Source organism: Corapipo altera, unplaced genomic scaffold (assembly GCF_003945725.1).
Source record: "Corapipo altera isolate COAL_440 unplaced genomic scaffold, ASM394572v1 44, whole genome shotgun sequence".
Lineage (NCBI taxonomy): Eukaryota > Metazoa > Chordata > Aves > Passeriformes > Pipridae > Corapipo > Corapipo altera.
In genome coordinates, this window is record NW_020884880.1 from 3,653,955 (window position 1) to 3,680,998 (window position 27,044).

General features: G+C 39.7%; 1 protein-coding gene across 3 annotated transcripts in view; it reads right to left on the reverse strand.

Annotated features, from left to right (window-relative positions):
• The window catches only part of SLC25A13 (solute carrier family 25 member 13), a 102,237-nt gene extending 75,773 nt beyond the window's left edge, over positions 1–26,464 (reverse strand). The window contains exons 1-4 of one of the 3 annotated variants that reach the window (XM_027639373.1): positions 26,349–26,375; positions 24,134–24,148; positions 20,414–20,428; positions 3,097–3,150 (exon numbers count right to left, since the gene is read on the reverse strand). In XM_027639373.1, coding sequence (XP_027495174.1) covers positions 3,097–3,150; positions 20,414–20,428; positions 24,134–24,148; positions 26,349–26,360 — 96 coding nt within the window. In that variant the 5' untranslated portion in view covers positions 26,361–26,375. Of the gene's footprint in view, positions 1–3,096; positions 3,151–20,413; positions 20,429–24,133; positions 24,149–26,348 lie in introns of all 3 variants that reach the window. The other 2 variants (XM_027639374.1, XM_027639375.1) reach the window with 2 other exon arrangements.
• Positions 26,465–27,044: the final 580 nt, after the last annotated feature.

Below are 27,044 nucleotides of genomic sequence, written 5' to 3' on the forward strand. Positions count from 1 at the left end.
GGCATCTATATATTGGTTAGCGCTTAAGGATTCATTTCTCAATAGACACTGTAACGCAAACTTTCTAGTTTCTACACTGCAAGGAATTTTGAATTGTATACTTTTGAAAGAACTAAAAGATCAATTGATTTCAATGTAATCATTTGCAGAAAGACAGAATCCTTCAGAATCCCAGCCTTAGAAACTTTTAACACAGCTTCTATTGAGAAACAAATCAAATAAGTCAGACAGCCTATCCTTCTATATTTCATTTTTTTCATCCAGGCTAACCCCCTGCTAGGGCACTCAATAACAGAAAACAGCACAAGGTTTCAGGTCCCCCTGTTTCTTGCCATTGTGATTTACTCGAGTGTATTTGAAATCCAATCATGTACTCTCTACTACCTATAGAAAATGACCTTGAAAAATGTCAGCTTGATCACTTTGACTAAAATCTAATCTCTTAGGGGTTATGGTAGAAGACTTAGAAAAAGTAGAGGTACTCCTGGAAATTATCATAACAGAAAAAAAAAACTAACATCAATTCTATTGGGTTTGGAAGAGAAACATTTAAAAATTGGTTCTTTACAATTTTATTTTTCCCCACTTTGGCAATTACACCCACAGAGATTTTGATATTATACAGTAGTACGTAACAGCTTTTTGGTATCTTATTTACATACATTTTAGATAGTCAAGTAATAACAAGTTCAATCCCATTTAAAGTAAGATTTGCAAATATTTTATCGGGGGTTTGACATATTAAATATGCTAAAAGTTGACTGCAATCAACTGTATTTAAGCTGATTGTTTCATACTTATTTTCCCACTGTGGGTATCACTCCTTCATGGCGATCATATTTTTTAATTCTTAATTGAAGTAGAAGTAATGGTTGTCAAGTTATTTTGTAAGTGAAGATCCCACTATCCGCAGAAGCAACTGTATTGGCCTCACCACTTAAAATCATCTGAAGCAGCTTAATTAACACTCTGGCCATCATTTATCTGTAGAGCATGAAACAACATACCACATTCACTCATGCTTTTTCCTTCTCACTAGTAAGTGGCACAACAATTCTGTATTACACTGAACAAAATGTTTAGCTCATATTCCATTACTCCATGTTACTGAGACCCCTTCTTTTCAGTGAAAGGGGAAGCAGAAAAGGAAGAAAAAGAAGCCAGAGGTGGCATTTAATGTGCTCAAGTAAGACCCATTCAATCCACCGAAGCAGTAAGGGTGCTACAACTTTCAGAAACGCCCACAGGCAGGTAGGAAACAATTTTCACACTATTCTCAGCAAACCAAGTAGCCAACCTCCCCCCCGCTCCAAATGAGCATCACCTCATATTGCAGAAGGGACCAGGCTTCTCTCTAGTGTCTTTATTTCTTCCCTCACTGCTACCATCTTCTCAGGTCAGTGGTCTACTGTGTGCCTTATCTGCTGCCCTGCTCCTGCTCTTTAAGCATACACCTCTGTAAATCACATAACCCATTCTTTTTCAGGAGTCTTTTTGCTCTCCTGACAGACAGAAGATTCCAGGACTTAATAAGTTAAATCATAGCTTTCTCAACTAAAAATCTGATTTCAGAGCTATAAATACTGACAGTATATGATAAAACTATAAATACTGGCAATATACATTCTGACACCTACACATATTGTTAAGAATAGCTCAAAAGGGACAATTGAAAACATACCAAGAAGTACATGGAGAGTGGGGCATGATACTGGAGAGAGTGAAGGTGGAGGGAAGAACTTGGAAATGTATGAGCTCTCTTAGGCACTCAACACCTTCATAAAAATAATTCAGATACAACAGCTCTCTACAGCACTGTGGTACCTATCTCGCATACATTATTCAGAACTACAGAACCACTGTACTCTTTTTTTTCATACCAGAATACCAAGCTAATATAGACGCTATACTAATAAATCTTAGGAAGGCTAAGATAGTTATTTAAATTTAGGAAACAGGTCAAAGAAAGTCAGTTTCACAGAATCATACAATAATTTGGTTTGGGTTAGAAGGGACCTTAAAGATCATCTAGTTCCAACCTCCCTGCCAGGGGCACATACATCTTCCATTAGGCCAAGTTACTCAAAGCCCAATTCAACCTGGCCTTGAACACTTCCAGGGATGGGGCATCCACAACTTCTCTGGGCAACCTGTTCCAGGGTCTTACCACCCTAACAGTAAGAGTTTCTTCCTAATACCTAATCTAAACCTACTCTCTTTCTGTTTAAACTCATTCCCCCTTGTCCTCTCACTACATGTCCTTGTAAAGTGGCCCTCTCCACATTACTTGCAGGCCCTCTTCAGGTACTGGAAGGCCGCAGTAAGATCTCCCTGGAGTCTCCTCTTCTCCAGGTGGAACGATCATAACTCTCAGTCTGTCTTCATAGGAGAGCTTCTTCAGCCCTCTGAGCATCTTTGTGACCCTTCTCTGGACTCACTCCAACAGCTTCATATCCTTCTTGTGTTGAAGGCCCCAGAGCTGGATGCAGTACTTCAAGTGGGGTCTCAGAGGAATGGAGTAGAGTTGGATAATCACGTCCCAGCTTCCAGCAAAATACTAAAGCACACTTCCCTCAAGTACACAAGCAAGTAAATGAGTCGTTTCTTTACCTTCATACTTCTACAGCAGGCCAACACAGAAAGAATTTTAGTTATATAATAAATATGGCCAGCACTTCACAAGGTGATCTTCCCAATACTTCTAGAAATTAGAGAAGCAGAGATAACCGTAAAGGAAGAAAGGAAGCAAAGATGGAATAAGAAAGTTTACCAAATGGTCTAACAGCAAGGTGTCTACACGAACATTTTACCACGTGTAGGAACAATACTGAAACTCCCACCACATTCTCTGAACAATGAGGGTTCTTTCTAAGATAGCAATACTTCTTCTGAGTCAATACAATAATCACTCAGGAATGTATGTGGCTTCTTGGTGAGCATTGTTCAATTCTGATAATGGTATTTAAGTCTAACATGGTAATAATACAGAGAATGATTAATGGTTGGAAAAAATATCAAGAGTTGTACGCTGCAATAATGGAGCAAAAGATATGAAAAATTTAAGCAGAAAGAGTAAAATATTTACTTTACACATACCTTCAAAAATATTGTTTTCAACTCAGCTGGATCAGCTCTCTTGGTTAGAGCCACCTACAAGTAAATACAATTACATTAATACGCATAATTTATATAAAAGATGTCAAAGTGTCATTTAAAAAGAACTCAAACAACAGAACGAGTGAGGAAAATAAATGTTCACCTTACATAAATTAGGCACTGCTTTAGATGGCCATGTTTATTTTACTCATTTCACACTTATGTAAAGATATTCAAGATTTTTGTTCTAACTGCTTTCTTTATGCAATCCTGCAATTCTTAAACAAGCACACAGTAACAAGTCATAAAGACATTCAAGAATCAAATCTTTACAACATACCTCTCTGCTGGGATTCAGCATTACACCATCTTTACCATACAGATTTTTACGCTTCCAGCACCTTTCACCTAAGGATTTCAGAGTACCATACACAGCCCACAACTGATAAATGGCAAGAATAAAATACTCTTACAAACTTTTCCAAGAAAGCAGCTCCATAAAAGACTGAATTTCAATGTATTTATCTGGTTTATTACTTCCAACATTTTAAACTTACAGTATCGATCTTTCTGATGAGGTGAATTCAGAACACGGAGTATCTGGATTTTCTGCAGATCAGACAACTAGCCAGTTCCAACTAAAATCTAAGTTACATTTACCACCACAAACCCAAAATAATTACACTTTTTTGTCCCAAAACACTGAATCAAAAAATATTCAACTCACTATGGAGTAAGTCCATCAGTATTATCATGGTTGACACACCATACAATCCATTTGCTGCTTTTGGCAGTAAGTGGATTCATCCCCTCAGTCTGTGCCTGCTATAGAGTTTCCCTGTCCCTTGCTTGCCAGCATAATAACCATCATCAGATAAGTCAATACAGAACATCAACTTCTTTCTAATAAAAAGTAAATTACTTTGTAAGCAGACCTGGATTTTTAAAAAAACTGGGAAAACATCTCTGTAATGAGGAATAAACAGCCAAAAGGCAAGACATAAAATCTTACCCTCACCTAAGAATTAGATATCAGAAACATTATCAATAAAACACTACCTCCCCTTCTGACTCTTAAGAGCAATGTAGACTGTAAAGGCAAATGTGACTCCAAGTGCATTTCTAGTGTCAGTCTGTACAACAGCATTACATCCTCACATGTATATTTAACAAAGAATCTTTAGTAAGCTTTTCCTCAGCCTAAATGCATCATTTAAAAACTAAAGAAAAACAAACGACAACAAAAAAGTCCCACCAAAAAAACAAAACCCAGAGTATTTTTGAAAAAGTGTATGATTGGAGTTTCTTATAAAATTTTAGAGGGCTTTTTAAAAGGGAAAAACCACGCCTGAAGTTATGCTAGGACTCAACTGACAAAGTCAACAGCTGGAATCCCAATTCTGTGCTTGCACAGAAATCCGCAAGAAAGCACTTGCAAAAAACCAAAGTGTAATTGTGAAGTTGGGAATGTAAAAATGTGTATTTTCTAAAGTGCAAGCTGTCTTAAATATAATCACTGTAAGCAAAGACTTAATTAACCCCATTTGTAAAAATCTGTTAGTCTAGAGCAATTGGGAATTTTGTGGAAATCAAAAAAAACGTGTCTATGTCGCTTCAGTTCAGAATTTTGTCATAGTATAGGCAAACAAATGACATTTCAAACACTTATAGCCATTAAATATAAATCAGTATCACACTTCATCTGCCTTAAAGTTTAAATTTTGTACTGCACAGAAATCTAAGCCTAAAGAAGCCAGGGGTAAAAAAAAAAAAAAAAAAAAGGAAAAGGTATATGCTGATAGCTGAACTTACATTCACTTTCCTTTGGTTTCACTGAAATTAGCAGCCTTGAGAAACTTGGGAGCTGTGCTCACAGTCCAGTTGCCATTTTTCAGCCCCCTTTTGATTATCAGGGAATTCAGGTGGTGTTTTTGAACAGTTAGTTTCTTCAAACCATAGGCTGAAGTTGGTCGGGTCAATGAATGCACAGAAGCACTGCAGACTGGCAGTCCAAGCAGTGGCTGCAGACCATGGCTTTCCTCCATCTCCCAGCAAACAGGAGAGGAAAGGCATGGTTAACACCGTGTTAACTGGTACATCAGGGTGTCATCCACCAATGTCCATTTTGGAAGGCATATCTCACCCCAATTAAGGAAAAGAGCCTCTATTAAGTTACATTGGAAGCTTCAGGAGGACCGATGCTAATGCAGCCATACCAGTGCTAAGAGAAGTATTTAATTCAGCTTTTTATCCATACCCAGCTATGGGCAAGGCTGAAGCTGCACACACAGACACAAAAACTGATCCTGATGACAGTTGTTACTAGCAGATTTCCACTTTGGAAAAGGTCAAAATATCACTTTCCATATCATTCTGTAAATTGTTCCCAGTTATGTCAGCAGTTGAAGGTGGGCTAAGTAACCTGATGCCAACAAGACTGCAAGCTGACAGGTAGCATGCCTGATGAAAAGTGACCCACAGACAAAAGCTGCTTCTCTTTCAGTCAACTCAAGTGATATTTACTGACTCTCACATAACTGGGCTTAAGTAATGTGTTTTGTTACTGGAAAGACTTCTCCATTTTACTTAATCCTCTCTCCACAAAGATAAAACCAGCTATGAGGTGGCAGGCCTAACATCTCTAGTTGCTTGAGGAGGCATTTGATAAAGCAGATCTGAGGGAAATAATGTTTGTTACTGCTCTTTACAAGAAAATTCTGTGTAACAGACACTAACACTTAAAACAGTAACTTTATTAAGTAAGGTTCACTGAGGAAAGCTCTTCAACAAACAACATTCATCATTAAAAAAAACCCCAGGAGACAACACGGCATACAGAAACTGAAGGGCAGGAATATAACCAAGTTAGAACATTCTACAGGAATGGTTGGGATAATGTACAGAAAATGTCAGTGGGGATTTTTTTATTCCTAAGGTAGACACATGAAAGTCTTTACCAACATCCTATGTGTACATGCGTGGTATAATGTGTGTGAAGAACCAGACAGAACAGGCAATATAAGAATTGAACTTAAAAATGTTGAATCCCTCCCATTAGCAGTAACATTCAGCAAACGGGGACATAGAGTGCACAGAGAATGGGAAAGCTCTGTAAGTGAGAGACACAGACTGATTTGCATGCTGGAGCTCTTCATATCCTTAGGCTTCTTTGCACCTTGATCTTAATTTTCTCCAGCAGACCTCTTTTCTCCTCGTTGACTTATGACAATTTACACACACATGCATTTTCAGTCTCATTTTTATACTCAAACCAAATGCAAAAAGTCTTCTCAGAAAAATAAAACTGCACAACACAAGAAAACAGAATCCATTGAGAATCAAAGAAAATTATATTACATTTCCAATCAACTGCATTAATATATTTGTCATTCATAAGGTAGAAGAAATAGGTTGTCAAAGAGTGTATGATATCAAAAGACACAAAGGACTAATAAAGTATCAAGTGTGTTCCACTCAGTATAGAACAACAACACGGGCAGGCAAGACAGAAAAAGGACAGTAGGAAAATCAACATTTATGGCAATATAGCATTAATCTGATGGCAAAAATATAACGTTCAACTTTCTCACCATTATGGCAAAGATGACTTTAGTAGTCACAATTTGGAGAGAGTCAAAAGGTGACTGGAATACTTGGAATGGCTACAATATTACAGAAAATTTATTGGGACAACAGCAAGTCCTAAACAAAGAAAAAGATATAAACATCTTTCATATTGTTCTTTTCTCTTGGTTTAATCTGAATAGAACGCAGTTGAAGGAGAAAGCTGATGGAGGTAAATATGTCCCCCCTGACACCAAGCAGGTAAGATGCCGGAGAGCAGCCCTTCTTCAAGTAGAGAGCCAGAGCTGTGGCAGGGCTGCCTTGCTGGTGGAGAGTGGTGAGCTCAGTCTGTTTAGTTCTAGAGAACATCATCCATAGGCATATACAGAGAGATGTTTGATGAAAAGCCCAAGTGATCACAAGCTCTAGTAGCCTGTCTTGAAATTAGGATTATTTTTCTGAAGTTCATCCATTCTTAAACACAACTAAAGAACACAATTTCACACCACTAAAAGACCACAAATCAAGACTGAAACCTCATGTCTTCTAGAGGTATTCTTTAGTTTCATCACAAGCTATTGAGTCCACTTGCAAGGCTCAAACACATGGCCCAGTTCATATAAGAGGTCACATTAGATCGTCATAATGTTTCCTTCTGGCTAAAAGTATACATATACACTTCATATGTGCGACTCCAAAGGAGATCAAACCAGGGTTTGACCTTACCTTCTTGTTTAAATGCATGACTGGAATACTGGAAACCAGTTAAAGGGCAGTTAGTTTAAGTTAGTTAAAGTTCAGACCAGAAACCTACTACTGCTGTTTAAGTATTATGCTAAAACAACACTCTATTTTTTATTTTAATACAACCAACTTGCTTACTTAGATGAAAATCACCTTTCTTCCATAACTGCACTAATACTACCACAAATCTTTCTTCTAACCTATCAAGTCCCCTTAGTCACTTTCCATCATCACACCCACATCCCAGGTTACAAGTGTTCTGCATCAACATCTGTCTAGGGTACTGTCTCCTATTTCAGCTGCCTCAGTAAGCATTTTTTGTTAGTCCAACATGCATATTCTCCTCTCAGCAAAAGGACTGCCATTCCTTCTGCAGTAAAAGAACTTCACTGCGATCTGCAATGGAAAGTGAACTATGCAGAACTCGGCATTACAGGGAAGATTTGAAGCAAGATGTGGACCAGCTCACCAAGCTGAGAAGTACAGAACCAGACAACTACAAGGAGAGCTGGCACTGAATGCAGATCAAAAACCTTCTTGCTAGAGCTCCCAAACAGTAAACTGAGTATTTCTCCCAAGCAAATGTAGTCAGATGGCATTTGGTATAACCACCCAAAGGCTTAGGGTAAGAAGGACTGTAAGAGAAGCTGATAACTAGTACATTCAGCGGGTACATTCAGTCTGATCAGTCTGAGCACAATAAGCCTTTAGACAAAAACATTTATTTTCTAAAAGCAGTTCTGATCCTCAAACATTACAACCACACTTTGCAAAAGTGTAACCTTACACTAAGCAGCAGTTACTGCATTCTTTTGTCTAATAACTCCTAGTGAAGCTAAGAAAAATGAATGCTATTAACACTAACCAGTAGTCTTTTCAGATCCTACAGGCTGATTCAGCATGAAGAGATACAGAATAAACACTGTTGAAACTAGACAGTTGTGCTGAGTCTACCCCACACATCGGTGAAGCAAAACAAAATTTGCTAGCTAACAGAAACAGCAAATCTCAAACAAAACTATTCACATCCATCCACACCCCATCACAATTATAAGTCTTTGGCAATTCCCAGTCCAGCTTCTCCACCACAGTAAGTGGAACCTTCACTTCCCTCAAATGCATCAAAGCTAACAAGTCTCCTTTATTGTGCAATTACCTTTAGCTTTGATCCTACTGTCCAAGTCCCAGAGCAAATGCAGCTGGCTTCTTCATAAGACAGTTTTCCCACAAGGATATTCCCAATGAACCATAGTATTTTTGCACACAAACTAATCTGTGCACAGCTACCAATTACATACAGACAGGAAAATCCTTGTCTAGTTTGTCCAATCCTTCCAAGAAGGTACAGAAACCAAGGTGGAAGTAGTACATATCTTAACAAAAACTGCTACAAGAATTTCCAAGAATAGCTAATTGATACTATGTAAAAATACATTTAGACTGTGTACTTCTACAATTTTTCTACTTAAGACCTGGAAAACAAAAGGACAATAAAACTGCCCTGATACTAAGGTAAAAATAGCTAGGCATTGTCATTACTCAGTAAAATTGTTTAGCTAAAGGAAAAAGCCAACACTGGGTCCAATAATATCCACTCCAAACTTTAAGCACATATCAGAAAATGCAGTTAGGAACAAACTGAACTATTGGTTTGTAGTCAGTCTCCAGACTAGGACAAGGATACAATTGCTGTCATTCCTACCACAAAAATCGATGCACCACACTACAGCAAGAAACTGAACCCAAAACCAAAAACTTTATTAAAACCAGAAATTTCTTTCACTTTTCTTATTGCTGCGAGAAAAGGTTCAGCTCTCAAATCACTTTACCAATCCATCAAAAAGTGCTACCATAGTCTGACTGCATCAATCCATCTTCTTTCTCAAAGTAATATTCTCTATTGTCTCATAGTTCCTCTACAACACGTTTTTACTCAGATGATCTTCAGGATGGTGATCCAAAGATACACCAGCAAGGTATGTTGCAATGGCCATTATGCTGTGTTAAGAATGTATGTCACTGTCATCCCAATGTTTCTCATCAAACTAGAGCTCATGGCTCACTTGAAGAAATGCAATAAGTATACGTAAGATATATTATGGGTCCTTCAATAAAAAAGTTTATTTCCAAATGAGCTATTGAGAATGGTCAAATGACACTTTCATCTAGTCATGGGTATTTTTCAAAAATACCTGTCCCTCCTGCTCACCACAGATGGATGAGATGATAGATGCTAACACTTACTTTGCTCTCCGTTTTGCTTCCTTACACCTTTCAGAAATGGAGGCATTATAAACCCAATAAAACACATTTGGTGGCTACCTCAGCCCAGACTATAGACTCTCCCCTTTGATTCTCCCAGGGTATGTTTTGTTACGACAGTACTACTGTACAACCAATGCGCTGACCATAAACTCAAGACATCAACTGCCTCATGTTCATCTTCTGAAAGCTGTCATCCCAGTTCCAGTAATATGTCTTCTAGAGCTAAACTTCAGGCTTACATCTAGCAGGAAAACGTTCATCTCACCTATAGAAGTAAAGGATAGGAAAATTCTCCTGTGTAACAGCAGGATTCAAAGTAGTTCCTGAAAAAAGCAGACAGTTAAGATACCTATTATCGCTCAAAAATTATAAGGGAGAAGTGGCAGACTATTAGGCCAGAATGAATCTTATCTGGTACTCAATGTTACTAGCAAAAAATATGTATTTGGACCAGGATTAAGCAATGGGTAAGTGACAATTAAGACAAAAGGCTGTTTAACGCAAGGCGGCACCTTCAGGAAGCATCATCTCACAGCTTGGCAGAGCACCTGTGAGCTCTGGGAGACCCACCTCTGAATGCAATATACAAGTTAATAACTCCAAGGTCCCCATGCCCATGCTTCTCAAGGTTCCCAACAGCAACAATCACTCCAGGTTTCACCTGGCTTCGAGCTTCACACCCCAACAATCACCCAAATGCTCACTCTGCCCCTGGCATGGCACAAAGCAGCTTTAACACCCTAAATGATCAGGAGCTTCCACCAAGAGGAGTCACAATCAAAAGATACAACACACCAGTATGATGCTGCACCCCCAGGGAACTTCTTGAGAGTCCTGCATTGTGTCTGACACCATGCAGTACACACAGCAACCTAAAAAAAAAAATCCCATGCTTTATCTGACACCTTCATAAATTGCAGAACCAAGATAGCAAACAATGGTGAGAATAGAAATCTTGAACAGTATTACAAAAGGTTTCTCAGTGATTTTCTCTCCCAGATGTCAACATACGGTCCCAGTGACTGAGAAGGATTGTTTGCAGCAATAAACAAAAATCTGATGCCTTTTGAAAAAAACAAACCAGGAGCAGTGCCACACAGGGGTATTGTAAGAGAATCATCTGCTCTTATGTAACTACTAACTCTATGATAAGGAAAAAAAATGTATATAGATGTGCAATCAGTCCCTATAAATGTGTGGAAAGGTTATAGGCACTGTCTGAGGTTGTTGCTAGAGTACCTTGTTATTTGTGACTTCTTGCTTGTGAATGAGCAAGTGAAACAAATATGCTGGAGAAAAGTTCCTATACATTACATACCTTGACTAATACTTGCATGACAGGAACTATGTAGGAATAACTGACAGATAAATGTGTATTGTTTCAGTGTTGTGTTTTCTTCTTTGAACACAGAAGTTCACTTTTCGAGATCCTATTTTTAATCAATTCCATCTATTCAACTCTATTTAAAATGCTACACCTCAGCAGCTCAGAGAACTGGGAAGGGTGTGGGAGTGGGCATGAATCCTTATGTGAGCATGGATCCCATCTACTACCTTGAAAAGAACAAAAGACAACTGCACAAGGGAAACAGCACCACATGCACAAAGTAAACCTATTAAAGGCTATAAATGGCGAGACTCTAAGAAAAGCTGCAGTCAGGAACCCTTCCTCACAGTAAACAAAAATAACAGGAGCGTTCCAACACATACTTTGGAAAATGATAACACAGTGCTACTTCAAACAAAATAAAATGTTGTTTTTTTTTTTCTTTCTTTTCCTCTACAGCACTAACCATAGTGGCATACTGTGTCATGGGGAGCATGGTCTGTGAAAGCCAAGTCAGAGTAACGATCTACCTTATCTACCTTTTCCAGATAAACATAGTCAACCTCTGAGTATGGAAAACCTGACCTTTCACATTACAAAATATCTGTCTCCCTTAAAGACCTGTCATCTTAAAATGTCAAAATATGTGTTTGCAAACATGCTCTCTTTTGCCCGTGAGCAAGGGTATCAGTGTTTGTTCAACTCCCATCATATGGGTTTAAGTTTAAAATTATTACGTCATCTCCTTGAAGACAGGGAGTACAAAGTAAAGGCAGATTAACATTTTATTTCACAATTCTTACCTTCAGTATTAACAACAAACAAATGTCTGGTGTTTAAATATTAGCAGATTACACAGTTGCCACAGGACACTACAGTTGCATGACCTTCATTCTTGCTGAAGATCTGAACAGAAAGGTAGAGCTATCAAAGAGGGTACTTTCAAATAATTTGCAGTTTCATGTGGGAATACAAAATAACCCAATGAAGATCTATATCGTTTATGTAAGGCAGTCACTGTAATACTAGAGGTTTATCTACCAATGACTTGATGCAATCCAGTCAAGATTGTTAAAGAGTTCACAACAGTTCTCCATAATTTACATTAGTTGTAAGATATCTGACAACAATAACTCAAATCTTCTAATCTCCTTAAGAAACTGTGGAAATATTTTCAGCATTTTAATATATTTTAATTACAAATTATTCTGATTTTAGCTTGAATGATTTTGGCTTCTCATCCGTGAGTCTATTTTATGATAGATACTTGCATAAAGCAATAACTGTTTCATTAAAACATTAAATTTACTTCTGCTGCATTGCCCTCAGAATATTTTTGTGAGATCACTTGGTTGCAGTGGAAATAATAATGATGTCAAACTGAACATTTTTATTAAAGACAGGAATTAAAAAAAAATAAATCCTTAAATTACTTTCAGGTAGGCATCTTTAGCAGAGGGGAAAACAGATTTAAACCCTTTTTTTTTTCCCAAGAAAGGAATTTCCATTTTCTTTGGGCACATTGTAGTTAAACTAAAATCTAAAAATACCAGATTAAACAAACACAGAACAGAGTTTAAGATATTAGAGAAATTCTGCCACTATTCTTTCAATGTCTCATTAACCAGGAGCTCTTCCATTTCGTTCCTTGGGCATTTGGGCTGATGTCAGCACCCTGACATGACTAAACTAATTCAGAACAGTATGTCTGCTGTTCCACAGTACTCTACTTTTTAGCATCAACTGTCAAAACCATAGTAAAGTTCCAAAAACTTCTTTCTGATCAGTTGATCCAGCATTTTGAAACACAAAAAATTAATGCTTCACCTCAAGAATATGCTGAGTTATCAATCAGTGGTTACACCTCAAAGCTTTCACAACCAGCCCAGAAAGTCTCCAGTGAACAGAAAAGCCAGGAGACCTCACACTGGTATTTACTATATACCCCTTTGTTTGATCAAACTGTGGGTCATGGACAACACAAAGTAGTACCCCCAGGCTTTCAAAAGCCTCATAAGAATTGTAGGCACATAATCTGTATAAAACTTCCTAAAAACATTGAAGGAAAATAAGTGAATTTGGCAGTCTTTCTGTGAATACTTTGCTAAGCTCCTGCCATCATTTTCAAAAGTTCAGTGCCCTCTTTCCCTCCTTCTCTCCCCACACATCCACAAGAAAAAGGGAAAAAGCTGGTTTACTATCCTTAACTTATCCTAATCAAAGGCACACAGAATAAGGAACTGCTAAGTGCCATTTCAATTATACAGGATTTGGGTTGAATGTTTACACACTTGAGAATTAAGTATTCTGGTTTGGGCTATTCTCACAATTGAGATACTGAAGCTGTATGTTACATGTTATGGAAAATCAAAAGCAAATTGCAAGAGTTTTACAGTCACTATCATTTTCTTTACTCTGAGAAGCTCAAAACTTTTGTAGTATAATGTTCACAATGCAGAAAAGACTGAACCTGCTGCTTAACACCAGTCAGTTTTGAAAGAACAGATGCAGACCAAGTGACTGATCTAGGTCTGTTAACAGAGCAAAAGCAATTGCAGAAAGTTTGTTGTTGCCATGTTTTTCTTCCTTTTGAACAGCATCAACATGGGACTAATTCATGATCTTTAGCAAGTAGTTTCCAGTTAGACTGACACACAATGGCAAGCAGTCTTAGACAGGTGAAGTGACAGGAAGGAGGAAGGCTGACTTGATGTCAGTGACAAAAACTATTTTAATGGAAATGTGAAATTATTCAAAAATTTCTTCCCCTAAACACGTGAAGATTTCTCCAGTCAGGTTCAGACTGCACAATGGGCTGAGAGCAGGAATCAGGCAGACGCAGTATTTTTACATACCGTGGTTTTCCTAATGGCTTTTCATACTCAGTGCCTCACTTAAAGGTTTCTTCTGTCAAAGATCTGTTAAATGAGTGATGTTTCATCAAATAGTAGTTGTCAAACATGATAAAGACCTACAATAATAAAATACGTGACCAAGAGGTTTTAGTAGCCAAGGATCCAGGGAAGAGTGGAAATAGATTGTATTTCCAAGGCATAGAAAATGACAATAGTAACTAACAGCTGTTTGTTCAGAAATACAAATTTTCAGATCTCTTCTATCCCAAATTAAGATCTATATACCAGGTCATGCGATGGATGGATGTGACAGGGAAGTCACATAACAAAGGACAGATGATAATGCTTGACTTCTTCTGCAGAATATACTTTTCAATTAAGTCCTTTAAGCAGGGAGACTCCTGCCTTGCTACTGATATGGGGCAACATCCTAGTCTCTCTCCCCCAGTTAAGAGCACATACCAGACCCAGACTTGGCCAAGTAGATGTAGTGGGCATCTGGCGTAAAAGAACTGCAGAAAAGATGCAAAGCAACACCACAAACACACAAAAGTACTAAGAGGTATTAAAGGGGGAGATTTCATTTCTCAGTGTTGGAAACGATATGTACACACATTTGAACACACACCTCTAAACCAGAGCTGCACGCACAGACACAGAATGTTTGTGTCATGATCCCACTGACAGCCCTTTATGTTTTGGAGATGTTACCTGCATTTTGATTAACATCTATCAGTCTTTGATGAAAGATGTAGTCAGATGGCACTCAAGCTAGTCCAACACTGAATAATTTTCTCTAATTTATTCCTTTAATACCATTCTAATTTACTGCTTTACTCTGATGAAGTGGGCACATCTGGTAACTTCCCAGAATTAAATATCCATTGACTGAGGCAAAACCCCAAATAAATGATGATTCTACTGGCTGAGAGAGTTCAGGTAAGTTGGGATAAGAAACAGCAACTTAAATATAAAGACAATTAGAATTTCTTCCTCCTACTAGCTGGATGATTGGCATCTGGCTTAGGATCATCCTTGTGAAACCATCCTCCCCTGTCAACTAAGTGCACTTTTAGGCAGTATGCAAACACTATCAGGAAGAAGGTAGAAAAATGTGTGCCCTTCCATATCCTAATTTTTCCCAGTACGCAATGTCAGAAAGAAAAACAAAGCACAGATAATGGTAGTTATTTTTCTCTCCTCATCTCCTTGCAAAGCTACCACTAAAAAAAGACTCCGACCTGCCACAGTGCCTTCTTTGAACCTTCCCTTTCCTGTTAAGCTTAAACTTCACTTCTCAGATAGAAACGAAGGTTGGCTCCAGGAAAGAACATTTTTAAATCCTCAGTGAAAAAAGATCAGAGACTGAAAAATGTGAAAAGATAAATACAAAATAGCACATGGAGCTGGAAAAATCTGTGATCAATGACATTTTACATAACAATTTGAAGTCCAGTAAATCAATTTCAATTACAAAGGAAGTACCAACAAGATCACAGTGTCAAAAATAGAAGGAGAAAGAATAAACTCTATTGGGGAAATGATAAATGCAATTCAAATACATCAAATCACTGTTCTCATTCTTTTCCAAAAGTTTTTAGTCTAAGAAATTTGTTCAACTATATAAGAAATACTAAGTCTTTGATCCCCCACACTTCCCTCCCTGTGCAGTTCCACAACTGCTCAGAAATGTTATATTTTAAATTTGCTTTACAGCTGTTCAACAGCCATGGTTTTAATACTTCAGAACACTAATTACATAAAGACATCTGAAGGAGGAGGGAAAACAAGGTCTGCTTCTACCTATTTATAAGGCTGGCAAATAACTATAGTCATCTAGCTACACAACACCTTCTTCTGTATTCCAGCTTTGGAATTAAGGTTACTCCTTCCAATTCTTCAATTGCCCTAATCATCAAGGCCATAACAATCATAGTTGTAAAAAGCACATGTATTACTCTTCTGATAGGGTCCCATCAATGCAAAAATAGCATTTAAAAGCCTTGAAATTTTCATACTGATGGAATTTTTTTTAAAAAACAGACTTCAAGAGTTTCAGAGTATATTATCTTCACATGGGATTGATTTACAGTGAGACTTGAAGATTGGAAAATAACTTAAAGACTACATGCTAATATTCTTCAAGTAAAAGTATTCTCTTGATATTTCTATCTTGAACAGAAGACACAATCAAGTTCCAGCTATATAATCTGTGGCTAATCTCAATATAATATAACAATAGTTCTACAGATAACTACAACTCTAGGACTATCATCGCTGGCTCACCAAAACTTAGACCTTAGCAGGTGAATTTAATTCTGTATTCTGGCAGCTTTTAGCAAATAATATATGCTGGTCAAAAAGCACTTAATGCGCTTTAAAAAAGTCAATTTCTAAAAGATTCTTCTTCAAATTACAGTATATCATTTTTGTATATCAAATTTGTATATCAGTATATGAAATTTGCCTCCCTGATTGGTCTGTTTTGCTGCCAGACAGTCTGCCCCAGATACCTAAGAGAGGTGCTGGAGCAGTACAGTCTTTATCTGCTTTCTGTGAAGCACTGCACTTTATAAAAGAGATGATCCTACAGGTCTCAGTAAAGACACATGTTTGTGTGTCTCGCTCCACATTAAAACAAATTTCATTAATCCAGCAGTATGCAATATGATGCTGTATTAACACCTTTTTTTCATTATTTGCACCTGTTTTTAATCAAAGAGAAGTAGTAATATTTTAAACAGCACTAATATGGCTGGGAACTCTTCACCTGTCATAAGGACAGTCTGTAATAAAGAATTAACAGTATCAAGAGAGGTTATCTGTCCTATTCATTGCAATCACAGCCATCTAAAATATTAACAGTATGAATGCCAAAAATATGGAAAGACTAAGGAGACAAGACAGGCTGAGTGAAGAACAAAGAAAAACTGTCGCTCAAGAATTGCAAAGTATTTTAGAATACCTAAAGCAATCACAAGTTGCAGTAGTACTATTTATTACAATAAACTGAGATTGGCCAAGTTTTCCAATTATGATATCGGGGGGGGGGGGGGGGACGAGGAGGAAACAAACCAAAACAACAAAAAAACAACATAATGACAACTCCCATAAAAGGTCTCAGGTATCTGTTCCCAGAGGAAGCTCCCTCCAGCTCTGATCCAAAGCCTTTGAGATTGGGTCTTCTGCTGAAGAGACAACCCAAAGTTATTTATGCTAAGGTGGACTGGGTGATGAGGAACAAGACTGAGGTCATGTGGAAGTCAGAGTCATAAAGGCAACAGTAACCTCAAACACAAACGCATGAAACCTTTCTGTAACTAGGTTTTTAATTTTGACCTCTATACGTTTTGATACGGACAATTCATAAAATGTCATAGTGCTTAACAATTCACATATGTATCAATGGTTCAAAAACTACTGACCTAAGGAAAAAAACACAAATTACTGCATAGCACTCAAGGTTTCTTCATCTTCAGCACTAAGGTCATCCCCCTTTAATTTCTCACATTTCTGAAGAGTTAGGATTTCATTTCTGAGAGTTAGGATTTTATCAGCTGTCTGACTCCTACAGAGTAAGACTGCAGTCATCTTCTGTGTGTGGTGTTGAGCTAGGACTGATCAGTAGTGTTAGAAAAACATGCAGGAACCAGAGAGAAAAATTAAGGCAAATACAACTATAAATTTGCCTAACACAAGAGGCAGTCACTCCTACAGCAAAGTCAGTTCACATTTGAATATATAAATAAGCCAATCAGAGAAACATCTTTTTAAAACAAAACCAACACAACACTACAAACCATTTACAAGGGCAGTCTGATTTTTTATTTCTGCTTTCTTGGAAAATTTCTTTTAAAAATGTTCCTATCGGTCCAGTTCCTGGAACATATAGAGAAAATGGGACAAAACACTTTCAAAGAGTTGAGTATAAATACTTAAAAGGAAAACAATGACAAAGTTTTCTTGATATTTCAGGTCCATTTTTCACTTTCTCTCTTCTGAACATTTAAACTATTGCCCACTGGCATTTAAATAACTAGTGGGTAATTAGTTGAACAATTAGTTCTATGACAACCTCACAGTTTTGCCTGTGTAATACTTACAGTTATATCCCCATGGCTATATTCTTGTACCACAGCTCCTACCTTTAGGAAAAAAGTCCTGCCCATGGGATGGCTATCCCAGCATGAACCAAGCATGAAGGGCTGACAACAAACAAAACTGCCTGATACCCAAGCATAGAGCTAATTTTGGTAAAAAACCCCTGCCTTCTCATTTTTCTGCTGAGAAGTGGAAAATGCAAAAGTATCTATAAATGCAAGGCAGTAAATAGTCCTATAGTGGTCATACAAAACTCTCTGCAGGTTTCCAGCCTAATGTATTTCTGTGCTCAGAGACATCCACATAACTCTTTAAGCTGCTTTGCTGTGAACCATATTAGAGAACTGATCTGATTTAAAGAAACAAAACTAATATTTAAAAAAAAAAAAAAGCTGTCACTTTTTGCTAACTCAGTTATCCCCTATAATTCAACCCAGCACCCTTACATTACTACTAAATTATCCAAGTCAAATCATAGCTTCACGGCTACCATTGGCTTTTAAAAAATGCAGTGACCTGGTAGTTCAGGAAACAAATAGCTACCTCTCCACACCAACCTAACCAAAAGAACAGCTACAGCGAGTTCAGCCCTGGCATCAGAGAAGAAAGACAAACAGCCCAGTATTAGGAAGGCAAAACAGGCAAAGAACCAGTCACAGAGATCTGGTCTAGCCTAGCCTTGGACTCCAAAAAAGAACCAATAAGCTCCTAAAACTATGGAAGTAGTGATGATACTAAGAAGATTTTAAAATTATTTTAAAAGGTTTGGCTGTCTGGGCACAAGTCTGCCAACCTCAGTGTGCTCTCCACAAATAAAACGTGTTTGTGTATTTCCAAATTCCACTTTGACCCACTTTGAGGGTCAGATCCATTAGCATTCTCCACTACCTCAGTCACAGCATGATGCAAAAACCATTCCATACATGAGCAGAAAATCACATGCAATTTAAGGTTTTCAGGATTCCAGAAGTTTCACCAAGGTGCACACCCAGCACTGCCACAGCCCTGCCTGAGCATGTAGAGACATTTCAGATATGCTGACCCTGTACCCCAGCTCCAGCCCAGCAACCACACATGCAACATGTCTAATGTGCATTGGCACAACTGAAGTAAGCATCAAGCACAGCAACCCTCCAAAACTGTGGCAGGTGGAGGTATCATTCATGCAAAATGCATCAACATCGCTGGCAACGGAGAATCCAAATGTCCCCCCTCCCAGCTGGGTACCCTAACTGCTAGAAACTGAATCAGGTTCTGGCCCACTTGTCTGTCCTCCCAGTCCTTGTATTGTGTTGTGACTACACAACAGTCCTGCCTGAAACAGAGGTGCAAACCTTGCTGTTTGAAGGCCCTTCTGGGACATTCCTATCTTTTCATTTCCCACTGGCTGCCTTAGATGCTCTCTAGTCAGCACACTGGCTGTTGTGGTACCTATTCCTGACACCTCAAGTAGGTTTCCTAATTCTACTTCCAAAGTCAAGTAGATAAAAAAGTTAGGCATGTAGATGTTAATTTAAGGAGCACCAAAAAGTCACCTTTGCCTAAATTGTAGGTTCTGGTTTTCACATGGCCAATAGTAAGCCAGAGTGCAAGGCAGATCTCCAAGGATCCAAAGAGTGGACCTTACTGGTCAGCATAAAAACACTTCTTGCAGGCTGCCTAGGCATGCAAAACATTATAAGTATATGAATCCAGCAGCTGACATTAGGGACCTCACAAGTATCCAGCAAGAGGAATGTGATTAGTCCTGCGACAAGCTGTATTTCTTCTGTTCCTTCTCTAAATGCACACAGTTTAGTGTACAAGCATTTATTTCCCCTCTCTCTCTCAAATATTTCTTTTTTCCCTCCTCAGAGAAAAAGAAAAATGCCAACAACCCATTCCTTAAGAGTAATTTCATCCTTTAACATGCTGGATTTTGTGCAGGTCAAGTAACATTTTTGGTAAAGAATATAATTGCAATTACATGTTTCTAAGAACTTGTAAATAGCATGACATTATTTGAAAAATTTATGAAAAATGCATTTACAGTGTTCCTTTAAGTGTTTTCACACAGCTTCAGTTGAAATTGCTTTACTCCAAAGCAATTGAATATAGAGTATTTTTATAAGGACCTCTTTGTCTCCTTGCAAATGACTGAAATACAAATACCTTCCAGAAAGAAAATGCACCAGAAAATATGCAACCTTATATTTTACTAGCCATAGTTATCTAGCACCATAAAACATCAGTTGCTCTTTCTGAAGATTGTGTTGTAGCTGAAGCAAAACAGCATTATTAGTAAAGTCAAGTAGTGCACAGAGGCCTTATGCAAGTTTAGGTTTGGCACCATACAAACATACAGGCTCTATTCAGTATGATAAAGCCATTCTACAGCCAAAGCAGTGGCAATTCTATAGATAAAAAGCAAAAATGAAGCAGCACATTAACGCCATCTTCCAGGAAATACAGTATCACGTACCTCCTTGTCATACTCCTGGGACAACATAGATAAATAAAATAAACATTGGCCTAAACAAGGTGGTCAGAAGACACATTGTTACCATTCAGGGCTGTAAGCTTCTGCACATTACAGCGTGAGGAGCAGTGCCTTTAACATATTGTTTGAAGCACATTTGGAAATGCTTCTCTAACCTCCCGGTACCCAAAGATGCATGGAAAGAGGAATTCATTTCCTGACTTGGTAAGATCCAGGTAACTTTAAATACTTTTCAGCAGGCATCACGAGAGACAAGACGTACACATAACTACCGGGTCTAGTAGCACTCTCCTAGGCTGTGCATGAAGCAAAGTCACCCTGCAATTCCTCTTACAGGGACAACATAACAGAAAAGAGCAAGTTTCAAAAACTTGTTAAAACAAGTGGTAGTTGCGACATGTGATGCCATCAGTACCTCTCTAACACACTGAAGACATATAGCAACCTCGTTCATCACCTCCTCTAGCCCTCACCTTGCTCTGAGAAAGAAAGGTGGGGGTAGGGAGGAAATAGTACAAAGAAACAGATAAATTCAATTGAAAGAAAAACCCCAGTGTAATAAAGCTCCTTTTCGGGGTAACTCAGTGTTCACTGCAGAAGAGAGCTGTATGGACTTTTGCCATGGCAGAGTCTCTCCATGAGTGCCTTTCCTAGGATAATTCTTGCCAGTGGGCCCTGTAAACTGCTGTGTGTCTTGTGAGACTAGGACTCAAGCATTCCTCCTAAGAGTAAATGTCATGAGCAAAGACTTAAGTAGCAGAAGAAACCAAATGAAACTAAACACATAAACTATGGCAGGGAGGACAGCAAAGGGGAGTAAATTATTTGGTTTCTCCTCTATTTCAGCTGCAGTCATCATTCATGCTACTTTGCACTTAGAGAAGGTTTGAAATTATCAGCGCTCATACAAATTCAGTGTTCCTCTATCAGGCAAATGCTGCTCTCTTAAGGTATCAAGATGCAGTAATAAGTCATAAGCAGCAAAAATACATGTTTTTTCTGAGGGGGAAAGTGGAAAGAAGAGTCTCATGATACATACAGTGTTTAAGAATTTACATACTTCTGCACAATTCCAAAATATAACTACACATCAGCAAGCACCACTGGACCTGTACAGACTAGCAACAGGACTGTCTATGTGGATATTACTTAGAGCTATCACATCCAAAAAAATTACCAAAGTACCACTAAGTGCTATGATGGTATTAAGTCATGTACTATTACGTACACAAACTCAGTTGTGCTTCAGGTAAACAGAGATTGACTTCTCCTTACTCACCAACCACGTTTCTCAAAGAGTGGCTGGAGCCTGTCCACAAGGGACTCCATTCCTTTCATGGACACAGTAGCCCATCATGCTAGAATCCCTCACCTCTTCCTTTCTGAGGGCCCAACAAATTCATATGCAATGCAATGCAATTCTTCTCTTCCATTTTGATGGAGGAAGGGAAGAATGGCATCACTGAGGGCAAGAAGAGCGAATCCAGTCTGTTCCCAGGCACATCCCACCCTACTGCTAGCACAGGGGAGAGAAGCATGGGAGAAGGAGCTGAAGGAACAGGCTCCATGGAGCTGCATGATGCATGAAGGGACATGCTGGGTGTGCATGATAGCAAAATAACCAAAACAGTATGGTTGCACCAGCATCCGATAGTTTCGGCGCTGTTTGGAATTATGTTCACTTAGACTTGCATTGCCATGATGTCTGCATTTCAACCATCGCTTATCCAAACCTCACTAACTCACATCACCGAGTGCAAGCACTGGATCATTTCTGCAAATAAAAAGGCTTGTACAGTCAGGGCCTGAGGCAACTCCAATTAATTCAGCCAAGGTGATGCATATTGCAGGACTGGGGTGTTCAGCGGGAAATGTCTGACTATAGTAACACCAAGGCATACAAGGAGCCTGTGATTGGGATTAACTGTTTTTGACATGGCTCGGTTTAGGATTTTAGAGGTAAATATGGCAGTAACCAGAAAGAACATGTAACTCCACTGATACAGCTTCCATAGTAAACAGTTCCAGAAAAACACAAGAGGAAAGAAAATTAAAAAAACCTGTTAAATACATGAAAACTGCAAAATAAATTTTCTTTACCTTGCATTAGAACTATCCCAAATATTGTCACATAAGTCAGTAACAAATCTCTTTGTATTACATTATGTATATATTTCAGACAGTCAGGCACTTGTTCTTCGAAAGACTTCTGCATGCACATAAAATTAAGCATGCAAATAGTCTCACCAGGTACTGATATAAGGTTCATGCCTTCACTTGAACAGCCATTTTACAAGCTTTTTTAGCATGCAATATTTATGTTCACTTTGTACATAAGACAACAATTTTAAATCTGGGTAATACAGGCAACCAGTATATGTCCAGTGGGTAAAAGTTCCCACATGCACACGAAAAAACCAATTACATCACAAGTAGAGGGATACTCCACAGTATTTAAAAATTAACTCTTGTATCATTACTATGCAGTTCAGTACAAGTACTGAAGTTTACTCACATGCTATTCATAGCATAGATGAAGTTTAATGGTGTTCAAGTGCTTCCATGCTAGGCCCACTGTTTTTACAGTTTTCTAGGCTTTGATTTATCTCACAAAATTATCTGAGTTTGGAATTTTCATTAATGCAATTTTTAACTGTTTTGAATGCAGCTTAGTGGTTATGAAATACAGTTTAAAAATATTATATATACTAGCTCCCATTGTAAAAATAAGCTTCTGACCTTAAGTTGAACAAAGTAGCACAATAGCACAGGCAAGAAGAAAGAAGTCTCACAGAGAAGTATGTCAGAACTTCCCACTGAAAATATGTTTATATTTTACCAAGCAGTAGGACTTTAAAAAGAAAGCAAGTCACAATTTGCACATGCATGAGACAACAGCTATGTCCAGAACTGTGTAGCAGTATAGGGATCAAGGGTAACTGACAGTCACTCAACACAAACATTTAATTTTGCTGAAAAATACACACCAGGTGAATGGCAAGGGGCATTAGCTAGACTGTGTAACTTCTCTTTAGAACTATCTGGCTAAAGGGCAGAAAAACAACATTGTGATTGCATTGTTAAACACTCAAAATGAAGAAATAAGCATGACACAGTATATAAAACATTAGTGCTTTGTACATGCGTTGTCATGAAGATGTTCCACATAGCCTATTTTTTGCACAATGCAGAAATAGAAGCCAGCACCTAGGATGGTAATTTAGTTACCAGTGGGGTAAAAATCAACTGGAAAAGCTCACCTGTGGTTTTCACTGGTAATTTGTGTGAATACAATTTACAGCCGAGTTTTCCAAAAACATTTTCAGAAAATTTTTTCAAAGTTTAAGAAAAGACACTGATGTGCAACATACATTGTTTGAAACATTGTATAAGTTGCAAAACATTGAGTAATATACAAAAAAGAAAATTAAATGGGACTGTAATGCCCATTTCTTGATAACTGAGTGCTTAACTACGCAGCCTTAACAGTATCCCGTTTGTGTTTTCCTTTTGACAGATTGAATTCCTAGAGTCTGCTTAAAATGTCAACATTTGAAATCTTGCAAGTGAAGACCAATTACATTCAATCCCAAATACTCATATGGCCAAAAGGGTATAATTAAAAAATTAAAGGAAGCAGTCATGCAGGATACTGGCAAGGAAAAGGTACTGAAGAAATTTTAGAAAAAGCATTTGACTCACCAGTCCATTGTTTGGCTGAGGTGAAAAAGGCAAACATTACTGAGATGCATCAGTGAGGAAGTTAGAACACAAATCAAGGCCCATGCCTGCAAGCACATGTGAGTAACTTCAGGCCCAGAAGCTCTTTCCGTGGCAAAGTTATTCATATGTGTGCTTGCAGAACCTAAGCTCAGATGTTACTGTTAGAGCAGAAATGCTACTTACATTTTGCTACTGATCTCAATAAAAATAGAAATTCACCTGTGTTTAACAGCAACTGTTTCAACTCAAGAAGACAAAAGCGCCTTGAGGCCTCACAAAGTAACATAATAATTGATCCAGTCTAGCTGCTCCCAGTTTTTTGTTTTTAACATAAGTCACTCAAAACACATCTAAGCTTGCAAATGGAAGCCTTTTTAGGTGTGCAGCCCCTATGTGAGGGCTGTACACCCTGTGGTACAAAGTGCTGTATCTATGTTTTGCAATGCACCAAGGTTGCTCATAATGCTAGGATTAAGCCATTATTCTTTTTATTGGGTATCTCTCTGCCAAGCCTGATGTCACCTGAAATGTGCAATATTCAATTCAGTGTCTTGTTAAGTGTTGAGCCTTTCCAACACATCCTTGTGTAGATTTTGGAGATATGAACTGCGCAATAAACCTCACTAAGAGAAAAAGGACACCATGCAAATGTGTAGAACCGACCATGCATGTTTACCTGATTAGACAAACACTAACTATATATACAGTATTTTTAAAGTGTATGTGACTAGTATGGATTCAAATAGATTGCCAATTATGAACTACTGCTTGGAGAGGAAAAGGTAAGCAAGACGTTTATAAATTCAGTGAATGGAAGACTTTAAAGTCTTTACACACCAATAGTTTGGTAAGATGTAACTGATATGCTGTGTGTATGGAACGGTGGGCAATCAAAAATTAAAAAAAAAGCTAGACAGGACAGCTGAGATTTACAAATAGTAAGCGCAAGATCTGGGGATGATTGTTTCATATATCCTAGCAATGAGGAATCACATACTGCTCAATTTATTAAAACAGCATGCTGTTCACATAACCTAAGTTCATACTGAGGAAGGTGCTGACAGGAACAGCTCTGTCATGGACTCACTGAAATAAAGGAGCATACAAATCCAGCCAGACTGGGCACATGTGCTGCATTGAGTTGTTTGAGGATGCTTTGTTTTCTGATGTTTCTTCAGTGTATGTTTCATCACAGATGTCAACAAAAGAAGTACATGGAGTAATTTCTTTTTAAAGTCTCAGTATTCAAAAATGAAACCTAACAAAAGCAGTTAAGTTGTGAAACGCCAACACTACACATAATTTTATCTGCCATTAGATATGGCCTTGATCCAGATAATAGCTAATTTTTTTTTCTGGGATGAAAGTGTATTACTAGGCAATTAATTAAAGTATTTCAATTAATTTATCCTTCTGATCAGCAAAAAAAACCTAAATAGCAGATATCAGCCTGACAGGGGAGCACTGAGTAATGAAAAGGGTTGAAAATTATAACCAAATGTGGAAAGAGAAGGTAAAAACGGGTATATATGGCCAAAATGGGAGAAAAAGCAAAAAGGGACTACGGTGCTAAGGCCTGCAAGCAGGACAGGGCCAACATCTGTGCCCACTCCCGGACCCGCCAGCCACTGTCCCGAGGACTCGCTGCATCCTCTCCAAAAACGTGTGCGTGTGTAACATGTGTGTGCGCGTATATTTATGCGCCTCTACATTGTGTAACTATGCGCCCGGCGGGGCTCTCACTGAGGCACTGCCGGGCCCAACAGCGCTCGGCGGAGCCGCGGCCGGGCCGGGGCGCGGGTTCCCGGAGGCGGGGCAGTGTGGGTTCCAGCCGGCGCCGGCACTGGCACCGGCAGGGGCACGGCGGGACGGGCACCGGCACGGGCAGAGCGGCCGCGCAGTGTCATTGCCGCCGATGGTGCAGCGCAGGCAGAGCGCAGGCCGCTGCTCCCGGCGAGGGCAGGTGCGGACCCTGCCGCGCCGGCACCAGCCCCGCCGGCTGGGGGGGCCGCCCGTAGCCCAGCCCCGGCTCCCCCGGGGCCGCCGAGCCGCGAGGAGGAGGTGGCGCCGCCACCGCCGGGTTTCACCAAGGACAGGCCCGAGGTCAAGCCCGGCAGCCGCCCCGCCGCGGCCCCTTCCCCTCCACCGCCCGCGCCGCCCGCCGCCTCCCCGCCCGCCGGCGGCGGTGACTTACCTTGGCAGCCATGCTGTGCCCGGCGCGGCCACCCCTTCCCGTCCCTTCCCTTCCTCCGCTCCCCTCCCTTCCGACCGCGGCGCGCAGCTTCCCCGCCTGCGCACCAGCCCGCCAGCGCCGGCCGTCACCGCCGCTCTCCCAGGCAAGGACGGGGCGCCGCCCCCGCCCGGCCCCGCCGCGGCCCCGTGATCGCCCGGCACGGTCCGGGCCGGCCCCGCGGGTCCCGCACTGGGCGCCGGGCGAGGCGGCGGGAGATGCGGCCTCGGCCCCGGCGGGCCGCCGGCGTTGCGGAGCGAGCACTGCCTCACCCCTGCGAGGGGACCTGATCGCCCTCGGGACTCCTCCTCGGTTACCGCTGGTGGCCCAGCGGGCGCAGAGACACTCCGAGCTCCGAGGGCCTCTGCGGCCGCTGGAGACAGTGACCCTGTCGCCAGCTGGAGGCTCGTGCTGCTGACCCCAGGGATGCCCCCGCCGTGTACCGGACACGAGGACACCGGGACAAGCAGCAGGATACCGACACCTGCACAACAAATCCTGCCGTTTACTTCCCTGCAAGTCAGGCTGCTATTTGAGGGATGTTTCATCGAGTTGCAGCATCCCCAGTTATTCTGGGATGTCCCAAGAACGATCTGTGCCTTCAACCAAATTTTGCCAATGCTGTTTTACTTTCCAAGTCAGCATGAGCATGACACACAA